Below are 18,606 nucleotides of genomic sequence, written 5' to 3'. Positions count from 1 at the left end.
TTTATTAGGAATACCTGTACACCTACTTATTCATGTGAATATTTAATCAGCCAATCGTGAGTCAGCAGTGTAATGCATAAAATCATGCAGATATGGGTCAGGAGCTTCAGTTAATGTTCACATCAACCATCAGAATAGGGAAAAAAATGTGATCTCAGTTATTTCTACCATGGTATGATTGTTGGTGCCAGACGGGCTGTTTGAGTATTTCTGTAACTGCTGATCTCCTGTGATTTTCATGTACAACAATCTCTAGAGTTTACTCAGAATGGTGCCAAAAACAAAAAACATCCAGTGAGCGGCAGATGGAAATGCCTTGTTGATGAGAGAGGTCAACAGAGAATGGCCAGACTGGTTCGAGCTGACAGAAAGGCTACGGTAACTCAGATAACCACTCTGTAGAATTGTAGTGAGCAGGGGGCATATTACAGAAACATCCTAACTTTGGAATCCTATCTTATTTGCTTTGTTACCATGGCAATTTTAGTTAGGATCTCATTTACGAAAAAAGCTATAACAGAACATTTCCTAAGTGCATTATCTTATCTTAACTACAGTTAAGATATGCTTCTGTAATATGTTTGTGACAAATCCTAACTTAACTAATCAGATCTTAAATAAAGACTTAAGATAGGAACTTTTCTGTAATATGCCCCCAGAATAGCATCTCAGAATGCACAACACGTCGAACCTTGAGGCTACAACAGCAGAAGACCATATCGGGCACTTAATTAGGACCATAGTGTTCCTAATAAAGTGCTCAGTGAGTGTATATTACTTGGAGGAAGAATTGTTTATTTGTTTTATTATTCATGGTTAGGTAAGCTGAGATCTGTCGGTCACCAATCAGTATCGGCCGTTAATCACTTCATCTCGATCGGTGGTTTCATAATTTGGCTAATCATATAAATCGATCACCCAATTCGCAAAAGACACGCGGCACCTTTAAAGGCCTCAATATACTTCAGGAGAAGTTCCTTTTCATTATTAGCACAGGGGTAAAAAGAGGTCCTAAACAGCCAAGCAACAGTATACTGTTTCCAAACATTCAAACACCTGGCACACCGCTGTGGGAGGCGTTTAGAAGTACATTAAAATATGAGGACATGTAAAACCTTAACTAATGTGTTAAAATAAAATGTGTTATCAATGACTTTATGCCTTATTCTACGAGTAGAATTTACATGAGGTCAGTAAAAGTAGCCGTTTTAATCACTCGATGATGATTTAAAGTAATATACAGTATATGCAGTAGAAAATTTTTAATTTGTCTTGATGCTTGAATTCATCAGCCATTATATGTGCCGGTTACACTGTTATTGTGACCCTATTGCAAAGATAAGTGTGTAAAAGTGATAACGTACAGATAAAGACAAAATAATGATCATGGGCATATCTTTAGACAGATGTGTGAATGGCTTTCGCTGCAGATGGCACATGAGTGAATGGACATTTGAGAGTATTTGAGAAGATTTGATTTCTTTAGTAGACTAATTAAACCAAAATAAATTGCATGACATGGGCTAGGAAAATATCTCTAAGGGAAACAGATGTAGGTAAGTTGCACCAAGTCGCTAATAAATCTAAATGACGATGTGTTCATGTTAACTGATTTTTACTCACTAAACAACATAAACAGAACTTGCTGTTGGCATCAAGGTAGGTGGAGCTCTAGGTCACACCTGCCGATGATGTGGACCAATAGTAGTAAGAAGGTGTTCGCCTCAGCGAACTGTTACGAACCACCAAAACGAACGCAAAACACAATCTTTTTGGCCAGATTTAGTTCTAAATGATGTCACACCCATTCGTTTTTCGATTTCATAGGAAGTATATCAAGGCTTTAAGACATGAAATGAAAGAAAGATGCAATGTACAAGGTTTGGCAAACATGAAAAGCTTGTGTACCAGGTGTTTCACATTAATATTAATTAAATGAGGAGTCAGGAAGCGCATCATTGTTTACATTGTTATTTTTTATTATTATTATTTGAAAATGATTTTTTTATTTTTTTATTTTATACTGTTTTGAAATAGTTTTGGACTGTTTTGGTTTGTGAATGACGCTTGGTCTGTGCTCTGTGCAAGTTTCTATTGTAAACAATGACGTGCTTCCTGCCTCCTCCTCCACGTGACGCGTGACCTTACCAACAAGCTTACGTCATCCCTATCATGAGCACACGTCACAGAGATGTACGGAAGCAAACATTTGTAGTTTAAAAGTATATAAGTATTGTTTTGTTTCTCAAAATAATCAATCGTTTGCGTTCAGAAGAACTTTATATGTCGACTGGAGTCGTGTGGATTATTGTGATGCACCCTAAATATGCATTTTGGACCGTCAAAAAATGGAGGACATTCACTTGCATTGTTTAGAGGAGGAGGCCTGAAATTACATTCTAAAAGTCTTAAATTCTGTTTTGATGAAGAAAGAAACTCAGATACATCTTGGATGGCCTGAGGGTGAGTAAAATATCAGCAAATTTTAATTTTTGCGTGAACTATTCCTTTAATTGCACCTTTGGGTTATTAGATTGACTTCAGTTTAACACTAAACCTCGTTCTTTCTAGGGCTATCTATCCTTATGTAGGCCTAGAAAATATTTTATGAAAGCCTATTTGTTTTTAAGGCTTATTAAAATATATTAAATATACATTTTAAAAATGAACATTTGAACCTACAGTATTTTTGTCAGCAAAAAACTAGTCAACAGCTATGGTATTACCAAGAGGGATATTCAGTTAACAGTAACAGTGAGCAGAAAGCTTATATATAACCAGTTATGACAGAGGTCCTAAAAAAAGTTTGAATGATCATATGGGGATTGGTATCCGCCGATCAGTTGTAAAAAAAAAAAAAATTGGTAATCATAAAGCCCGTTGCCACATTTTATAAAACAAACAGAAAAACACACATTGATTTTACCACTAGTCTAAGTATAAAACAATTCCTTTTAGAAGGTTAAGATAAAGAGATGTGATGACAACACAATCAGCTGTGGAAGCATTGGTTCCATCTGTACAGCTGTTAAACATGTATGCTCATCTCTTAGGATTATTGTCTAATCAGTTTCAGTGCAACTTTCCTCTGCATTAATCTAGCAGGATGAGGCCATGAGTCAGGCTTTCTGCTTTGCAGTGCAATTTAAGTCACAGTCTCTTCATCTCAGTTTCGTTGATACAAAACTCTTTGTACTGGAGACTATACTAAAGCTGAGCACTATAACACCCATTATAGTCTTTTACTCATACAGAATGAATGAAAATAAACAGTTGCCTTTGTTTTAACAGAAAGCGTCTATTTCAGGTGTGCATTTACAATTCCAACATTGGAATTTACTATGAGATTCAATTATAATTAAAAGGCTGAGAAAACGGGGAAAGGCTGAGTCTGCTAAGGTGAATTAGAGAGAATGGAAACAACATGTGGAGGGCAACCTGCAAAACATTATGACCAACTTCAAAGCTGATTATGCCCACTTTTTTCTCAACCATAATGTATGAAATTTCTAAATCTTGCCAATAGCCCACAGATATGAATCAAATGTCGTCAAACAAGCTTTTTGGAGTTCATATCATCGATTATATCATGCATGATAAAGGCAGATAAATTGATTTTAGCAGATACATTGAGTTTAGCCATGAGCAAACTCTAATTTCATTATGCAACTAATCAATCCATTAATCAGTTTATTTCAACTAATCAGTATTTAATTAAAATGTCTTTTATTGACTGCATTTTAAGGCATGTCCTAAATTGTACTTAAACTAAACATGACTTCATTCACCTCATTTCACTATAATCTAATACATTACTTAATTTCAAAACTTACTTAAATTTGAAAAAAGAAAAGGTGATGTTGCTGAAGGGTGTCATTTCCGTGCCACAGCATCACCAAAAGGAATTGCAAACATTACTGTTTCCAAACAGGTTTCCTGAACACTTACCCCATATGCCATTGGTCAACAAACAGATATTGCTTTGTTAGGCTGATCAGGATGCTCAAACAAACATAGAATTGTTTTAATAGCGCAATATAGCCAGTTTTACACTTTTTAGCTTACTCATAGAATAAAACAAGAATAAACATAATTATAAGGCAAATATTAAATTGTGAATATTATACCAGAAGTGATAGCCTAGAGCATTGTCTCTATTTCATGCTATATAACCCATTTCTCCATCATAAACTAAAGCAGCAGGTGTAGACATCAAAGAAGAACTAAATATGAAACAGCTGTAAGACACAGCTTAGTAACATAACAGCTCAGCAACACACGTTCATCATTCATATTAATGTTCAACACCTTATGACTGACACATATACTATGCTGGCAAGAGGCAAATTTGTCAGACAAGAGGGTTTAAACATCTGACAAAATGAACACTCATTATATCTGCAACAAAGCTTTTCAGATTGTTTCTAATATGCTGCCAAAATGCTTGGCTTTCTACTTAGGTCACGCTATTCTCATATAAAGACGAGATTTGCAGAACGATATATATAAACACAGTGTCAGACATGCCATTAGTAAACAACGGATTACTTTAAAGATATTTACATATGACCTACATCTCCAACACAACTACACCCCCAACAGTCTGGATACATTATGAATCCACTGAGAAATAATATGGCTCTAATATGGTTGTTTCTACAAACTGCATCAGAATGATAATATAGATAACGAGTGTTTGTTAGAACATTTTTGTAAATGTATATTTCATTTTCTCTTTCTGTCTCTGAATGTCTGCAGGCGACTGCTGCATCAGCTCTCTCCTGGAGATTGCTGATTTCACTGCATATTTGAGAAGACAAGAAGGGCAACAGACAAACCCGCATCGTAGTATAAGGACTTGTATATCAAACCCAAGGGTAGTTAAGATACAGAGGTGAATGTGAATAAAGGTAAGTATAGAAAAGGTGGTTTACTTCCTGTATGCTCCACATAGTTCTTTCTGGTCCAAATAGTAGATCTTTATGGCTCTTTACATAAATTCCACTGTAATATCTAGGATGAGTATGTTTTGACAGTTGTGTAAGTGTCTTTTAAAGACAAAACAGACAAGAATTCAGACAAAAAACATGCAAAAGCAGACATAAACAGAAAAGACTGGCTTGAGAGGTCAGAAGGTTTTAACTCTTAGAATCTGTTCCAAGCTTCTCTAACACTGAAGACTGAAAAAACCCATCTGGCCCTCAAAGCCCAAGCTTTATGGTGGATTACACTAGTCCAGCAAACAATGTGAATTAAGCACATCTAACTGCCTTCATCCATGACAGGCTGCCTGGATGGATCCCAGATCAACAATTGAACTAAACATTTGTTCAAGATCTCAACCACAAGCATGCACTTAAACATTTGTCTTTGAACATTCACAAGTATTTGATTGTGTACACACACACACACACACACACAATCACGAGGGTGCTCATATACTCATGTACATAGTGGAACTGATTTGCAGATATAACGGTTGATTCACTGATCTGGATCAAGGCTTATCTACATTCCTAAGCTCGATGCGACCCATTTGTGCTGCTTTCACTGATAGACAGTTGGAAAAATAGGATCACAGCTCATAGTTTAACATCCACAACCACCCATCCCATACAATGACCATCTCTCTACTCTCACTCCAGAATCAGTCCATTTTAGCTTACTGGCTGACATTTTCAATTCCATTGTTCAGGTGATTATTCAGGGTAGATAATGTCTGTGTGTGAAATGGAATGCGAGTAGAAAAATGCAGATGACACAATTCATTATGTACGTTAAGTGCAAAATAAAGCACTAAGCCACTTTAGGCTGTGCATTACAAGGATTTTACCACAGGTAAGGGGCGTTGTTTGGCATTTTGGAAAATAATTTTAACGCATGGCCTCGAGTGACTTATTGCGTTTAAAAAATGGCAGCAACAGCAAAATGTTCAATTAATAATTACATTTATTATTAATAATAATAATCAGAGGAAACCATAATTTCACCAAGTAATATAGTTTTTTACTCTCCACCAAGCAATGTAGCAACTTTGTGCTTTATTGGTGCATAATGGTGTAAAGAAGTTTGCTCGGTGTCTTAAGGCCCGGGTACACTTCGTTCCAGATCGGATTGCGCCCGATCAACTGCGTTGCCTTTCAAAGTACTGTATACTCTTCTGACCACGAACGTATCAGAACGCATTCAATGCATGCACACTACAGCTGCTTTGTGATACACTTTTAGTACAGTACAGTCAACGGCAGGCACATGTGCAGATGATGCACAGACAAGGACTATGTCCGCCTGTCAAGAAAATCAGTCTAACACAGACTGTGTTAATGATAAAATTTGCATCACACATACTGTGGACAACATGGACAACCGAAACATACTTTGGCCTTTAATCATGAGCTACATGCTCACCCAAATTATCTGGTCTGAGACAGATGCAACAGTTCTTTGAGGCCAAAGTGTTTCCACCTTCCAGCCAGTCACATCCACTGGACCCTCAGGGATTTCCTAAAACACGAAAACACAATGAAATGAAAAGTACAGTTCTGATACAAATCAAAGTTCAAATTTGTTTATAATAAAAACATTATATCATGGAGCAGCCAGCTATTTTTAAGTCAGAAATTTTTTTATTTGAGTAAGATTTCAAAGAAATCCTTTTGCGTCCCTCTGTGGAAGGTCCCTCTCATTCTGCATTTTTTTTCTCCTAATGCTCATATGAGGAATAAATCTAAATTGCAGAAACAACATGCAAATTATATCAGCCATTGTTTCCATCTCCGTTCTGTGAGAAATGTCCTTCAGCAGAAAACAATAGACAAGGAATCGGCCCCACAGTGCCTAACATCTGCACCCCCAAGAGACCTCGCTATGCCAAATTCCATAAGCTCCACAACGAGCTCTCTCATGCCCACCGCTTTAGACATTCAAGAAACTAAGAAACTTTACCCACACAATACAACCATTTTAGTGTAATACCAATAGTCAAGAGAGTTCAAACATATCTGGTAGATTTCAAGCTTTCTTTATGGTCACTGCTTTCACTAACGGCCTGTCTCAAAGCTCTGCCACTGAGGCAGGGTTTTAGGCCATGGCATTAGTCTCTGGTGCAATGAAGCCCACATGAGTGATCACAGGAACGTTCATTTATTTCTCTAGTTGTTTGTGCTCTTAGTTACATCCATTACAAGATGGATGGATGGTTGGATGGATGGATGGACGGACAGATGAACGCTTAGCAATTCTTGCTAATCTCCTTATGAATGTCTCTGAAGGAATCTGGCCAGGTGTATTTGGAAAGTTATGGTAAGTCTGTCCAAAAACAATGTTTGTGTCAAGGTTGCTTTGACTGAACCCATACAATGTAGGGCTTGGAGAATGAGTAAACTGCATCATACCAAGGGAGGCTCAATATTTCTGCAATGATTGGAGGACTTCAGAATTCTTGCAATACATGAGGTGCATAACTCCTTGTTGCCCTTGGGTCACATGCTTCTCGTAACTATGCATTCCTGAGAACATCAAACTGCCAGTGAGTTCCCTGGGAAATGTTACAAGTGCAAAGGGCTGTCTGACATGAAATAATATATTGTGTAACTTAACAGGTGAATGATAGGCTTTTTTGGTGTTTAACTCAGTGTATAAAAAATGAGGTAAACACAGTTGACACAACAATACACAATGCCTGTCAACCCCGGCCATGTAGACAGCTAATTCACAATGGATAGGAGCTTTTTTGTTTTGCTATAGTCAATGTGCCGATTCTAATACAAAAGCATTGCTTAAGAAAAGCAGACCTGTGTCAAAATTTACTTAGACCAACCCCATAACATCTAAATCACCTGCTGGCTCTCTTGCAGCAGAAACTGACAAAAAGCAAGCCCTACACACGGATAAAAAAGGAACCTCTCTCCATGGCTGGATCGCCGCCTCGGGCATCGCGACATAGCGTAGAGATCTCGGCCAGATGAGCTCACCGCCTTTGGATCACTCATCAAAAGCCAGACATCATCATTGCCGCCTGCGTCTCCTCGGCGCGAGCAGCATTGCAGACGCCACGCGAGCCTAGCGCTACGGGGCCGTTCACACAAAACGCGCTTTTTGCATCCGTACGCACTGTTTTGTAAATGGGGGTTCCGTGTAAACATGCGCAGACCGGCGTCATTAACCCTTTTGGCGTTCCATATTTTTTCAGCGTTTAGCGCAGGAGCGCCCTGTTTTTTAGACGCCGTGTCGAGTTAAAAAAAAGAACTTAAACTGTTCAGACACCTACGTTCTCTTTTAGTTATTTATTTGTTAGCGCAAGAACGTGTTCGGTCAGAACGGCCCCCCTACTATAGCTAAGAAGCATCACTCCCGGCTCGTATGTCTCGCATCTCTTCCAGATTGATAGCCAGCTGGTCGACATTACGACAGCCCAGTGGGGAGGTAAACTGTAACATGGTACTTCCAAGCGCGGAATGAAATTATGCACGTGTGCTATGACAAGAAGAGCGAGAGACACTCTCACACTATTTCAAATCAAATCCTAGAAGGCTGCATACCCAGACAGCATATAATGCTATATGCCTATAATGCCCCAAAATGCTGTCAAGGTAGGCAGGTTGAGAGACTCATGAAGATCAAAAAGGGCCAGGTCTGTAGTGAGGGATCTGGTCTATTCTGGACAACCAATTGAAATCTTAAATGGAGAAGCACTGAATTGTTACCTGAAAAACAGCTAATTATAAATCAGACTGAAATGAAAAGAAAAGAAAAAAAAAAGGTGGTAGTGAGGGGTGGGTGAGAGTGTTGTATAGAGGTGTGTTGCATTTTCCAAAGGTAAACAAGATAAAAGTTGAATAATGGAGACGCCAGAGGTTGAATGCATTATCTCACATCACTTACCTCAGTCTCTGGGGGACCCTTATGTTTTCCTAGGCACTGCAGATGCGAGACAGACCTTCAAGGGAATCCAGCACTGGGAGACAGCCGCAACGGCGCTCCTCTCCTTCATACACATTCAGCCTTCAGTGCTGCAATACTGTTGTTATTGAGAGTGGTGGAACTGTGGAAGGGGACGGCAGAAGGCTCTCATAACACAAGCGCTACACTGTGAGCCTGAACACACCCCCTCCCACCACAGAGCTCATCCAATGGCAGACTGAGGGTCAGATGCACACACACAGCAGCCAACACCCCCATCCTGCTTCCCCATCACTACATTACACTTAAAATGTTTGAGGACTAAGAGTAATATAGTTCACTGATAACAGATTAAACTGGTGCTTTGCCACATTTCCTATATGCTCCTTGAGTTCTACCTCAAGAAATGACATCATCATAGTGTCTGGATAGTCTGAGATCTGGCTGGTGTACATTTCTTGACAGTGTGTATATATATCACTGTTACTGAGACAGGTGAGGTTTAGTGTGCTAAAGGAGACTGCTTGCTGTGATTTAAAAAACAGCTCACAGTTCAGTTGGGGTTTGGAGAGAGCAGGACATGCCTCTCATTCTTTCAATGTGCTGGTCTGTTTCTTTGCATTTCCAGACTCGAAAGCTTAATCCCAGGGGTATTTTGCCTCGGACAGTCACTACACAGTACGGATCTGTCTTTATGGTTAACACTTTATGGGAATAAAAAGGGGTGTGTTTTCTCTGCATTTGCTCTGTTTGTGAGAACAAATATAAGTTTATATTAATATAAATATTTACATTTTGCTTGTACAGTACCCACAGAACAGGGCACACACACACTCAAATAAATCAAATAGAAAAAAAAAATCCTCATATCACATTTTTTACATCATATTACAAATCATCTGCCTTAGCAATTGTACAATAAACAGTATAATTTCAGGATAGTTTTCCTGAGGCATTGTAAGTAAGGTCCTGCAGATGCACTTGCTGGTAAGTATTGATATAAAACAATGCATAAACACATTTAATATATTACGGTATTGTATATATATTTAGTACACGTTTAACCTTGCTGCTACTTTAAGATGATGTGGTTTCAGAGTGTTTGGGATCAGCCTCTTATTTTTTTCATAGCGAATATGAGTCTTTCTAGCTCATCTGCAGATTAAGAGGCCTCTACATAGGATAATGTGCCAATGGGCAGGTGAAATCACATGTCACAGCAGTGCAATCCTGTGTTATATTCCATTTTAAATCATTCAAAACTGTTTTCTCATTCTTAATCATTATGCATGCAGTTTTTATGAACTCATATTAATTAAGAGACAACATGAAATATTTTCAAAAAAAAAAAATGTAATAATAATTTGTCTCAATTTAGGACTATAAACTGTGAAAAGGTGATTAAACATTGTGGAAAAGCCCAGTATGGTGACCCAGTTAGAGCATCTTAACAGATACATTTAATCTAAATTGCTGTTGATGGAAAAGTGGCCTCCTGTTTGAAAACAAGAAGTTAATAGTAATCGTCTCAGGTGCCGTTTACACGACACGTTTTCAACTAAAAACGGAAAACTTTGTATGCGTTTTGGCTGTTCGTTTACACGACAACAGCGTTTTGGGGCCTGAAAAAGTGCAAGTTTTTAAAAACGATGCCGTTATCGTCTCCGTGTAAACATACAAAAATGCGAATTTGTGAAAACGATGACGTCATGCGCACGCGTATTACGTGTTATATTAAGAATGATGGATTGATAAGCATCAATTTGAGATGTATAATTATCAGTATGAATACTGGTGTCTGTGCAAATAACAATAATCAACAATTTATTCATTTGGAGTGTTTTGTATGGAGTGTGAACATTGTACAGTAGGCAGAACCTGCTATTTGAAAATCTTGAAATTAATGTATGGATTCAGATGGGGAAAATGTATTTGTATTTTAAATGTTATTTATTCACTTAATTTTATTTGATGTACCTTTACCCTGCAATTCATTCACCCACCGCTTATGTATATAGCCTATAGACAGAGATGTGATGCCATGTACAGTATGCAATGATATGCTTAGAATATGAAAACATGAGAGGCAGTGAACATGCATGTTAGATCCAGTGTACACAAGACCTCTCTCTCCGTCAGAAGAGAACCAGTCAACATCAACAGCTTGTTATGTTAACTTACTCTCCTACATGCCCAAGAGTCAGCAGGGGGAATACAGAAGAAGGCAGGAGACTAAGTGATGGTAAAAATGAGCAGAGTTTATTGAATAATCTTGAGAGTTCAGTTTACAGGCATGCGCGCGAGTACTTCAAAACAACGCGCGAGTCATTCAAAACTACAATGGCGGACTACAAGCCTGTGTTTGTGCTGCTCAAGACTGAGTTTATTGACGCCTCTCCAGCAAAGTAATTGTAGTAATAAAGCAACTTCATCGTCCGTCCAGACAAATTTGCTCGATGCTTTCGCCATCTTCACCGCTCTGTGGAAGAATGCTTATGTGCGCAGGCGCGTAGTGTTTCTTTAGAAAGTGACATCGCCAACTACTGGCCTGCATGCATAATACAGCGTTTTTAGTCGTTTTCGCGGATTCGTGTGGACGGGGATCGTTTTGACAACGTTGTCATCTGTAGGCGAAACTTTTCAAAAACGCAAAGGAAAAACTTTTATATTTTTAGTACATCGTTGTCTTGTAAACATACCCTCAGTTTGCTCACGTATTGCTCTTGATGGCCATCTGCTGGCGACTGATGGAAGAGTGTACATTCTATAATTGTTTTAAGAAAAATAAACTGTAGGAAATAACTATTTTACATGTATTATGTTGTGAAAATATTTAGGTATTCTAAATTTTCATTAAATATACAGTATCTTTCATGCAAGTTTTTAAAAGTAAAACAAACAAACAAAATTCCGTTTTTAAGACTGCGCCGTCATTGCAATGAAATGAACCACTACATTATTGAAATTCAGATGTAAAAATTCAGAGTACATCTGAATTCAGATGTATAAATATAGAGGTTTCCCTATAATAGTACAGTACCTATTTCAAATCAGTTCAAAATGCGGGTCCGTTAACACAATTGATAGCCTGAAATTATGCCTGCAAAACTAATTTAATTTTATTCTCGGATTCGAGGATCTTATTTTTTCATAGAAAGAAATACGTATTAAATAAGGCGTTCAGAAATTATTTTTCTTCTTCTTCTTCTCAGTAATCTCTGATGAGATATTCGGCCAAATCTAATGTTCTTCAGGCAGTAGCAGAGGAGCCTCATTTTGGGGGAAAAAGCGCCAAGTTCCACAACAGACGAGCTTGTCAAATTGCTTACATTTAATACGAAACTGCTTATTCTGTATAGTTCCTGTTGAAAGCGAAAATGTAACGCATGCATAATTAGACCCAGAAGGTAAGGCTTTATTTTTACTTTTTTAACGTAACTCTGAAATACTCTTGCAGAAATGAGCCGCGTGCAGCGTTGTGTGGGTTGGGCGGCTAAGTCAGTTAGCCACACTGCTATATACGCATCTCTGTTCATTTGAACTAACACTGATCAAACCGCAAGTGTTGATACGATATGCTGTGAATATTTAACATCCACCGATTAAATGCACGTGAAAGGCTTATAGCTGTAGCAGAACATGTTACTAGTGCTTTCCAAGGCGCATCTGAGCTTAAGGCTCTCACGCGCTTCGTGGCTGATCTTGGCGCGCGTTTAAATCATAGATTCTTCAGCTCGTTCTTAGTGTGCATGTTTCATCTTGACATTCGCTTATGTCTTTCATTTTGTTCAGTGAATGGTTAAAATGCCCGGGCTGCAGAGTGAATGTGCAGTGGTGGCTGCAGCAGGCAGTCCTGTGAAGAAAAGCAAACTGTCTCTGAAGTTCTTCCAGAAGAAGGACACCAAACGAGCCCTGGACTTCTCAGAGATCCCTGCAGAGGAGAGCGGTGCAGCCGAACCAGAAGAGACTACAAAGTATGCCTGTTGTTATTGAATGATCAAATGCAAATGATTTTGAAGAAAGTATCATAATAATCTAATTGTTTCCCCCTCCAAGTCATGACCAGGTTGTGCCTATGCCATGTCCTTCATCTCCTCTTACCTGCGAGAAGCAAGAGAGCCTGGTCCCTTTCGTTGGGCTTAATAATTTAGGGAACACCTGCTATCTGAACAGCATCCTTCAGGTATGTGCCTTATCATCATACCTACCATTCATGTATTATTCAATGATATAACTGCATATTCTCAAAGTGGGTTGGGTCTCCTTAAATGACATTTTTTTGCCTTACAAATTTCAGGTCTTATATTACTGCCCTGGTTTTAAAGAGGCCATCAAATCTTTGTGTAACTTGGCTAAACTGAAAGACAAACAGCAAGAAGAGGGTGCCAAAAACGAGGTTTGTCTTAATTCTCACTTTTCAAGTGATTCCTTTGCATTACTTGTAAATACAACATACAAATAAATCACAGTACTATCTTTAATTTAGATAAATGACAGAATTACTGTACTAGCTTTTGTAGCCAATTAATTTAAAATGTGCAGAATAGTGTTTCAGTGATATCGCTGTCATTACATTAGCTGTTTGCATTAAACTTGGTATGTTTTTATGTTGTCAGGAGGACTGTAGTGAGGACACCCTACCTGCTCATATGGAGCTGCTGGGCAGTTTCCACAGCCTGATCAACTCTTTGGAGCAGCTTCAATCCAGCTTTCTGCTTAACCCAGAAAAATACAATGATGGAGAGCTTGCCACGCCACCCCGCAGACTGCTTAACACACTCAGGTAATACTGCAGACTAGTGTTGCCTAACAACAGTTAAAGAAAATATGTCAAAGTATTATCATATATATCTGCAAAAGTTAAGATTAATGATATTATATATAGATATATCTGAATACATGAGTATTCGATAGCCTAAAGCACCAAACAAAAACACTTAATAGAAGCAGCATTAGCCTCAAGTAATTCAAGACAAAGTCAACATAAACCTGCTCTATTTCTCTCTGTAGGCAGCTCAATCCTATGTATGAGGGCTACCTGCAGCATGATGCACAGGAGGTACTGCAGTGCATTCTTGCAAACATACAGGAGGCCTGTGACACTATCAAAAAAGAGCAAAAAGGCAACCAAAAGGACACCACAATAAGCAATGGAACAGGTGAATCCTCCCTTGAGGAGGATGGAAGCTCTGACAGTCAGCTGAATGGAAAAAGAAAGAGCGAAACAGAAGCAGGCAATGCAAAGAAGAAGCCAAAATCTCAAAGCAAGTCCAAGAAAAATGAGGAAAACGTGCCTTTGACCCGCTCAAAGAGAAGGTCTTCCAGTGACATAACCACAGAGAGTCCCGTTACTGACCAGAAGAATAGAGTAGAAGAACGGGAGAAGGAGAGAGGAAGCACCACAGAGGAGGAGAATGACAGTCCCCCCAAGGAGGTGGGTAAGAGGGCGAGGAGAGGGAAGCTGGGCTGGATGAAGCCATCAGGGAAGCAGCCTAGTATCTTCTCCAAGTTTCGCAGCATGGGACGAATTAGTTCGCATATTGGAGGGAGAGGAGATGCCAAGGAGAAATCAGACTGTAGTGCCCAAGCGAAACAGGAAAAGAACACACCTGAAAATGAAAGCACAGCTCAAAGTGTTAAACAGAGTCTGGGAAAGGATGAAGGTAAATATCAAAGTCAAAACCATGTGATGTAATGTTATGTCCTTGCTGGAGTCTATGAATGAAAGAATAAAACTATAATGAATTTCAACCATGAATGTAAAATTGCTTAAATTTAGAACATTTACAAGAAAAAGAGTTTAACTGAGAAATTCAAGTAAGAACTTGACAAGAGTATCTCTATAGTTTGTCATGGCATTGCTGTTCAAGAGTACGTTTTGTGGAGCTTCCTGTAATGATGCAACTGACTTGAGATATAATCAGTTGTAAGCCGTTATAATCACAAAAAGTGCTAATAGAAATTCTCTAATCAGAGCGATCAGGCCTGGATGTGCTGAAGTGGATGTTCCAAGGTCAGCTGGTGCTGCGGACACGCTGCCTAGAATGTGAGTGTTACACAGAGAGGAGGGAGGACTTTCAAGACATCAGTGTGCCTGTGCAAGAGGACGAGACCAGCTGCTCTGACTCCAGCTCAGAAAGTGAGTCCATTCATTTAGACAAACAGATTATTCAAGTAAAATAGATTATTGCAGATGTCCACAGCTGTTCTCACCTCTGTTTAACTAGATGCTCTCCTTCAGTTTCTCCAGATCCCAAGCCTGAGCTAAAGACTCTAAAGTGGGCCATTTCTCAGTTTGCATCTGTGGAGCGGATTGTGGGTGAAGATAAATATTTCTGCGAGACCTGTCATCACTACACAGAAGCTGAGAGAAGTCTTCTTTTTGACAAAACCCCAGAGGTCGTCACAATCCACCTGAAATGCTTTGCTGCCAATGGTTCGGAGTATGTTCTTTGAGTTTGGTGTTTAATTCATACATTTCAAAACATACAGAGAAGGGCAAACAAATAGCTGAATTTAGTGAAAATACAGGAATGCAAACTGCTCCCCTTTCTGCGGAATTTGCCATTTTGAATCCAAAATGGGCCACTTTTGTTATTCGTGCAGATCCGATGAGTTTTATTTATGTAATATTTTTAAAAGGTGCACTCAGTAACTCTCTGTTCGTGTCATCTTGGACTTACAGTGACACCTAACGGTGTGGATGAAGCATCATTCAAAATCAATAGTTTTCAGTTACATATGCCATTGTAGAAATTCACTATTCACAATCAGCCATGATTAATGTAATCCGAGAGTGAAAGTGTCCAATAATAAGAGTGCTACGGAGATTGAGTAGTATTCAGCTGGTCATGTGATTCTAAAATGGCAGCACCAATGAGGGCACCCCTGCCCCATGTAAAATAAAACAGCTTTTATAAGGTTACTGATGACTAGAGTCCTCATGACTTTAGACATGTTTCAAAAATACAATTAATTTCTTTAGGAGGAAAACTTTTTTAATAAGGAAAAAAAAAATACTGAGTGCACCTTTAAATAACAATAATGCATTTCTGTAATAACTTAATTATAACTTGGACTACTAAGCTTTTATAGAAAAATAATACATTTTTTGTCCAAATTGTTCTGCATATGTAAAAGTGACATAAGTGTGTTACTATTAATTCAATGGTTCTAAAATATTCTTCATTTAGGAAAAATTATATTTTCTTAATTTTGGGATGAAATGTGACCTAGACATGCACTTGACAGGTTTTGTAAAATTCTCTGGAATGCTTAATTAAACAGTTCAATTACTTGATTAAACCAGTACAAAATTGATGAGATCTTTAATTAGCTTGATTCAGTCTTGTAAAAATATTTATATTGAGTTACATTGAGCATCTGGTCCAACAGAATTTTCATTCTTCACTCTAACAGGATGGACCCTTATGCTGGCCTCTCCAAGGTGAACACACCACTGCAAACCCCTCTTAGACTTTCCCTGCATGAGTGGTGCACCCAGCCTGATGCTCCAGACCAAAGCCATCACTATGAGCTCTTTGCTGTGGTCATGCACAATGGAGTAACCATCAGCAGTGGTCATTACACCACTTACATCCGTATGATGGATCTCCATCTCATTGATCTCAAGCCTCAGTCTCAGAATGAAGAGCAAGACAGAGAGGAGGACATGAAACAGAAGAAAGAGGAGGTACATCAAACAGATTATGATGATGGGGAGGTGTCTTTCAGCTTGAGTGGCAGGGGGCAAAATGTGCCCAAAAGGGCCAGCGTAAAAAGCAAAACAGGAGGTAAGAGGTGCTCTGAGGGCATAGGGCTCTTAGGAGGACAAAGGAGCATCACCAATTATGAGCTAGGCAACAGCAAGCAGACCAATCCTGAGAAGGCTACCAGCATTGCAAGCCGTGTCTCTGGTACTCTGCTTCAAAACGTTGGAGTGAAGAAAGAGACTGAGGAAGAGAGTGGTGATGCTATGGGTGATGGGACCCAGGTAAGTGCTGACCTGGCTCTGCAGAACCTTTTGGACTTTGAGGGAAAGTGGATGCTGTTTGATGACTCGGAAGTGAGACTCTTTGAAGAAGAGGACTTCCTGCGATCCTGTTCCCCAGAGACATGCTCCACCTCTACGCCCTACCTGCTTTTCTACAAGAGAGTCTCTCAGTAAAAACAGGCCTTTGGATATTGACAAACTGTGGTATTACACTGGTCCAATCAGTCCTGAAGTTTTACTGTTAAGGCATGTATAATAAATTATGTTTGCAGGTCTTTAGAAAAGCAAGTCAGGATGTGTTGTAGTTACATAAGCAAGTGTAACAAGTGTCAGTCAGTGAAAAGCCTTTGTGAAACTGTTGAGGCCACGACATTCGTTGCCATTGTTCTAACAAGTATGGTTTTTATGTGTCTTACTATTTTTGTACTTTGATCTTTCCATGTTGTTGGCTTTTCAGTGACCCTCATGCAAACGCACCTTGGCATTTACTGTAGTGCATATGACCAAATTTTTTTTCTGTACTTTCAACTTCCGTTTCGGATGCTTTGAATGGCACAAGATGATTTTATGTATTTTTTTAAAAGCACAGATATTTTTACTTGTTTTGATTTCGTCTCCCCATTTTTTGGAGATTCATTATAGCTTGCAAGTCTAAAGTAGATTGACGGTAGTCACATAATTTTTGTTACAAGGAGGCACAAACAATGTGTTAGGTTTTCTTCTCCAGTAATTAACTAGTATTTGTGGAAATAGACAAAGATAATTACATTTAGTTTGAAAGGTGGTCACCCCCAAAATACAGAGTATATTAATTGCCTATATATGACCACATGGATAAAGCAGCCTATTTTTCTAAGTTTATAGATTCTATCAACCATACCTCATTCCTAAACTCAGTCTAAGATTTGTCTTTTTCCCATGTTGTGAGCAGGCCTGGCTTTCCACCATTACAATTAGATCTCAAGCAACTGCTAACAGTATGAGCAATAAATAAAACATTCTTGCAATTCTGTTACTACATGGCATTGTATATTTCAGGAGGGAGGGATATGTTTATGTACATATTTTTCTATCTCTTTGGCTATGTAGATTCTTATTTACCACATTAAACCACCATTATGTAAAAATGTTTTTGGGTGCACAATTTCTTTTACACCACATTGCACACCAGAATGAGCATTTATTTAGTAAAATATTTGAAGTAAACAAAAGTACATTAAAAACTACATAATGCTAAAAAAAAAAAAAATCTGTTTGGATTAAATAAACTTTTTAAAGTTGTACCATGACTTAAAAAAAAAATGCACTGGGATGAAGTAAAAAAAAAAAAAAAAAGCGCACACAGATTTGACACATTATTTGCTCACCGTCAGTTCTCATGATCATGTAACAGGCCATTTTGTAAACCAATACAAAATTGGAATGATGTACCAAACTTATCAACACTTAGCTGTTTTACTTCATGGCAGAAACACTGATACTGCGAGGAGGATTGATATATATATATATATATATATATATATATACAAATAAATAAAATTGCATTTGTCCTTGTTTTATTCTTGGTCTTCACACTTCTAGCTTGCGAAGGCTCATTCTGCTAAAAGAGTCTCTGAAAGAAAAAAACAAAACATGTTTTGCAATGGGGGGGGGGTGAGAGATCATGGCAAACAAAAATTTGATAAAGCCTGTCCAACAACTTGGCTACCTTG

General features: G+C 38.5%; 3 protein-coding genes across 14 annotated transcripts in view; 1 reads left to right on the top strand and 2 right to left on the bottom strand.

The window, feature by feature from the left end:
* Positions 1–9,042, bottom strand: part of LOC127449050 (KN motif and ankyrin repeat domain-containing protein 4-like) — a 79,580-nt gene extending 70,538 nt beyond the window's left edge. Inside the window, exons 1-2 of one of the 2 annotated variants that reach the window (XM_051712147.1) lie at positions 8,884–9,042; positions 6,409–6,504 (exon numbers count right to left, since the gene is read on the bottom strand). The gene's annotated coding sequence lies outside the window, so the exon portion shown is untranslated. The remainder of the gene's footprint in view (positions 1–6,408; positions 6,505–8,883) is intronic. The other variant, XM_051712149.1, reaches the window with a different exon arrangement.
* Positions 9,043–11,144: 2,102 nt separating this feature from the next.
* Positions 11,145–18,021, top strand: LOC127448866 (ubiquitin carboxyl-terminal hydrolase 1-like). The gene is made up of 9 exons (XM_051711753.1): positions 11,145–12,308; positions 12,694–12,875; positions 12,958–13,084; positions 13,199–13,297; positions 13,518–13,684; positions 13,912–14,564; positions 14,876–15,040; positions 15,143–15,344; positions 16,321–18,021. Exons 2-9 carry the CDS (start codon positions 12,697–12,699, stop codon positions 17,066–17,068), a joined length of 2,340 nt encoding a protein of 779 aa, XP_051567713.1. The 5' UTR covers positions 11,145–12,308; positions 12,694–12,696; the 3' UTR covers positions 17,069–18,021.
* The window catches only part of LOC127448865 (dedicator of cytokinesis protein 7), a 75,863-nt gene continuing 75,278 nt past the window's right edge, over positions 18,022–18,606 (bottom strand). For all 11 annotated transcript variants that reach the window (XM_051711742.1, XM_051711743.1, XM_051711745.1 and 8 more), the window contains one exon: positions 18,022–18,506. In XM_051711742.1, coding sequence (XP_051567702.1) covers positions 18,464–18,506 — 43 coding nt within the window. In that variant the 3' untranslated portion in view covers positions 18,022–18,463. The remainder of the gene's footprint in view (positions 18,507–18,606) is intronic.

This window comes from Myxocyprinus asiaticus, chromosome 12 (genome assembly GCF_019703515.2).
Source record: "Myxocyprinus asiaticus isolate MX2 ecotype Aquarium Trade chromosome 12, UBuf_Myxa_2, whole genome shotgun sequence".
NCBI lineage: Eukaryota > Metazoa > Chordata > Actinopteri > Cypriniformes > Catostomidae > Myxocyprinus > Myxocyprinus asiaticus.
This window is presented reverse-complemented; position numbering and strand designations above follow the sequence as displayed.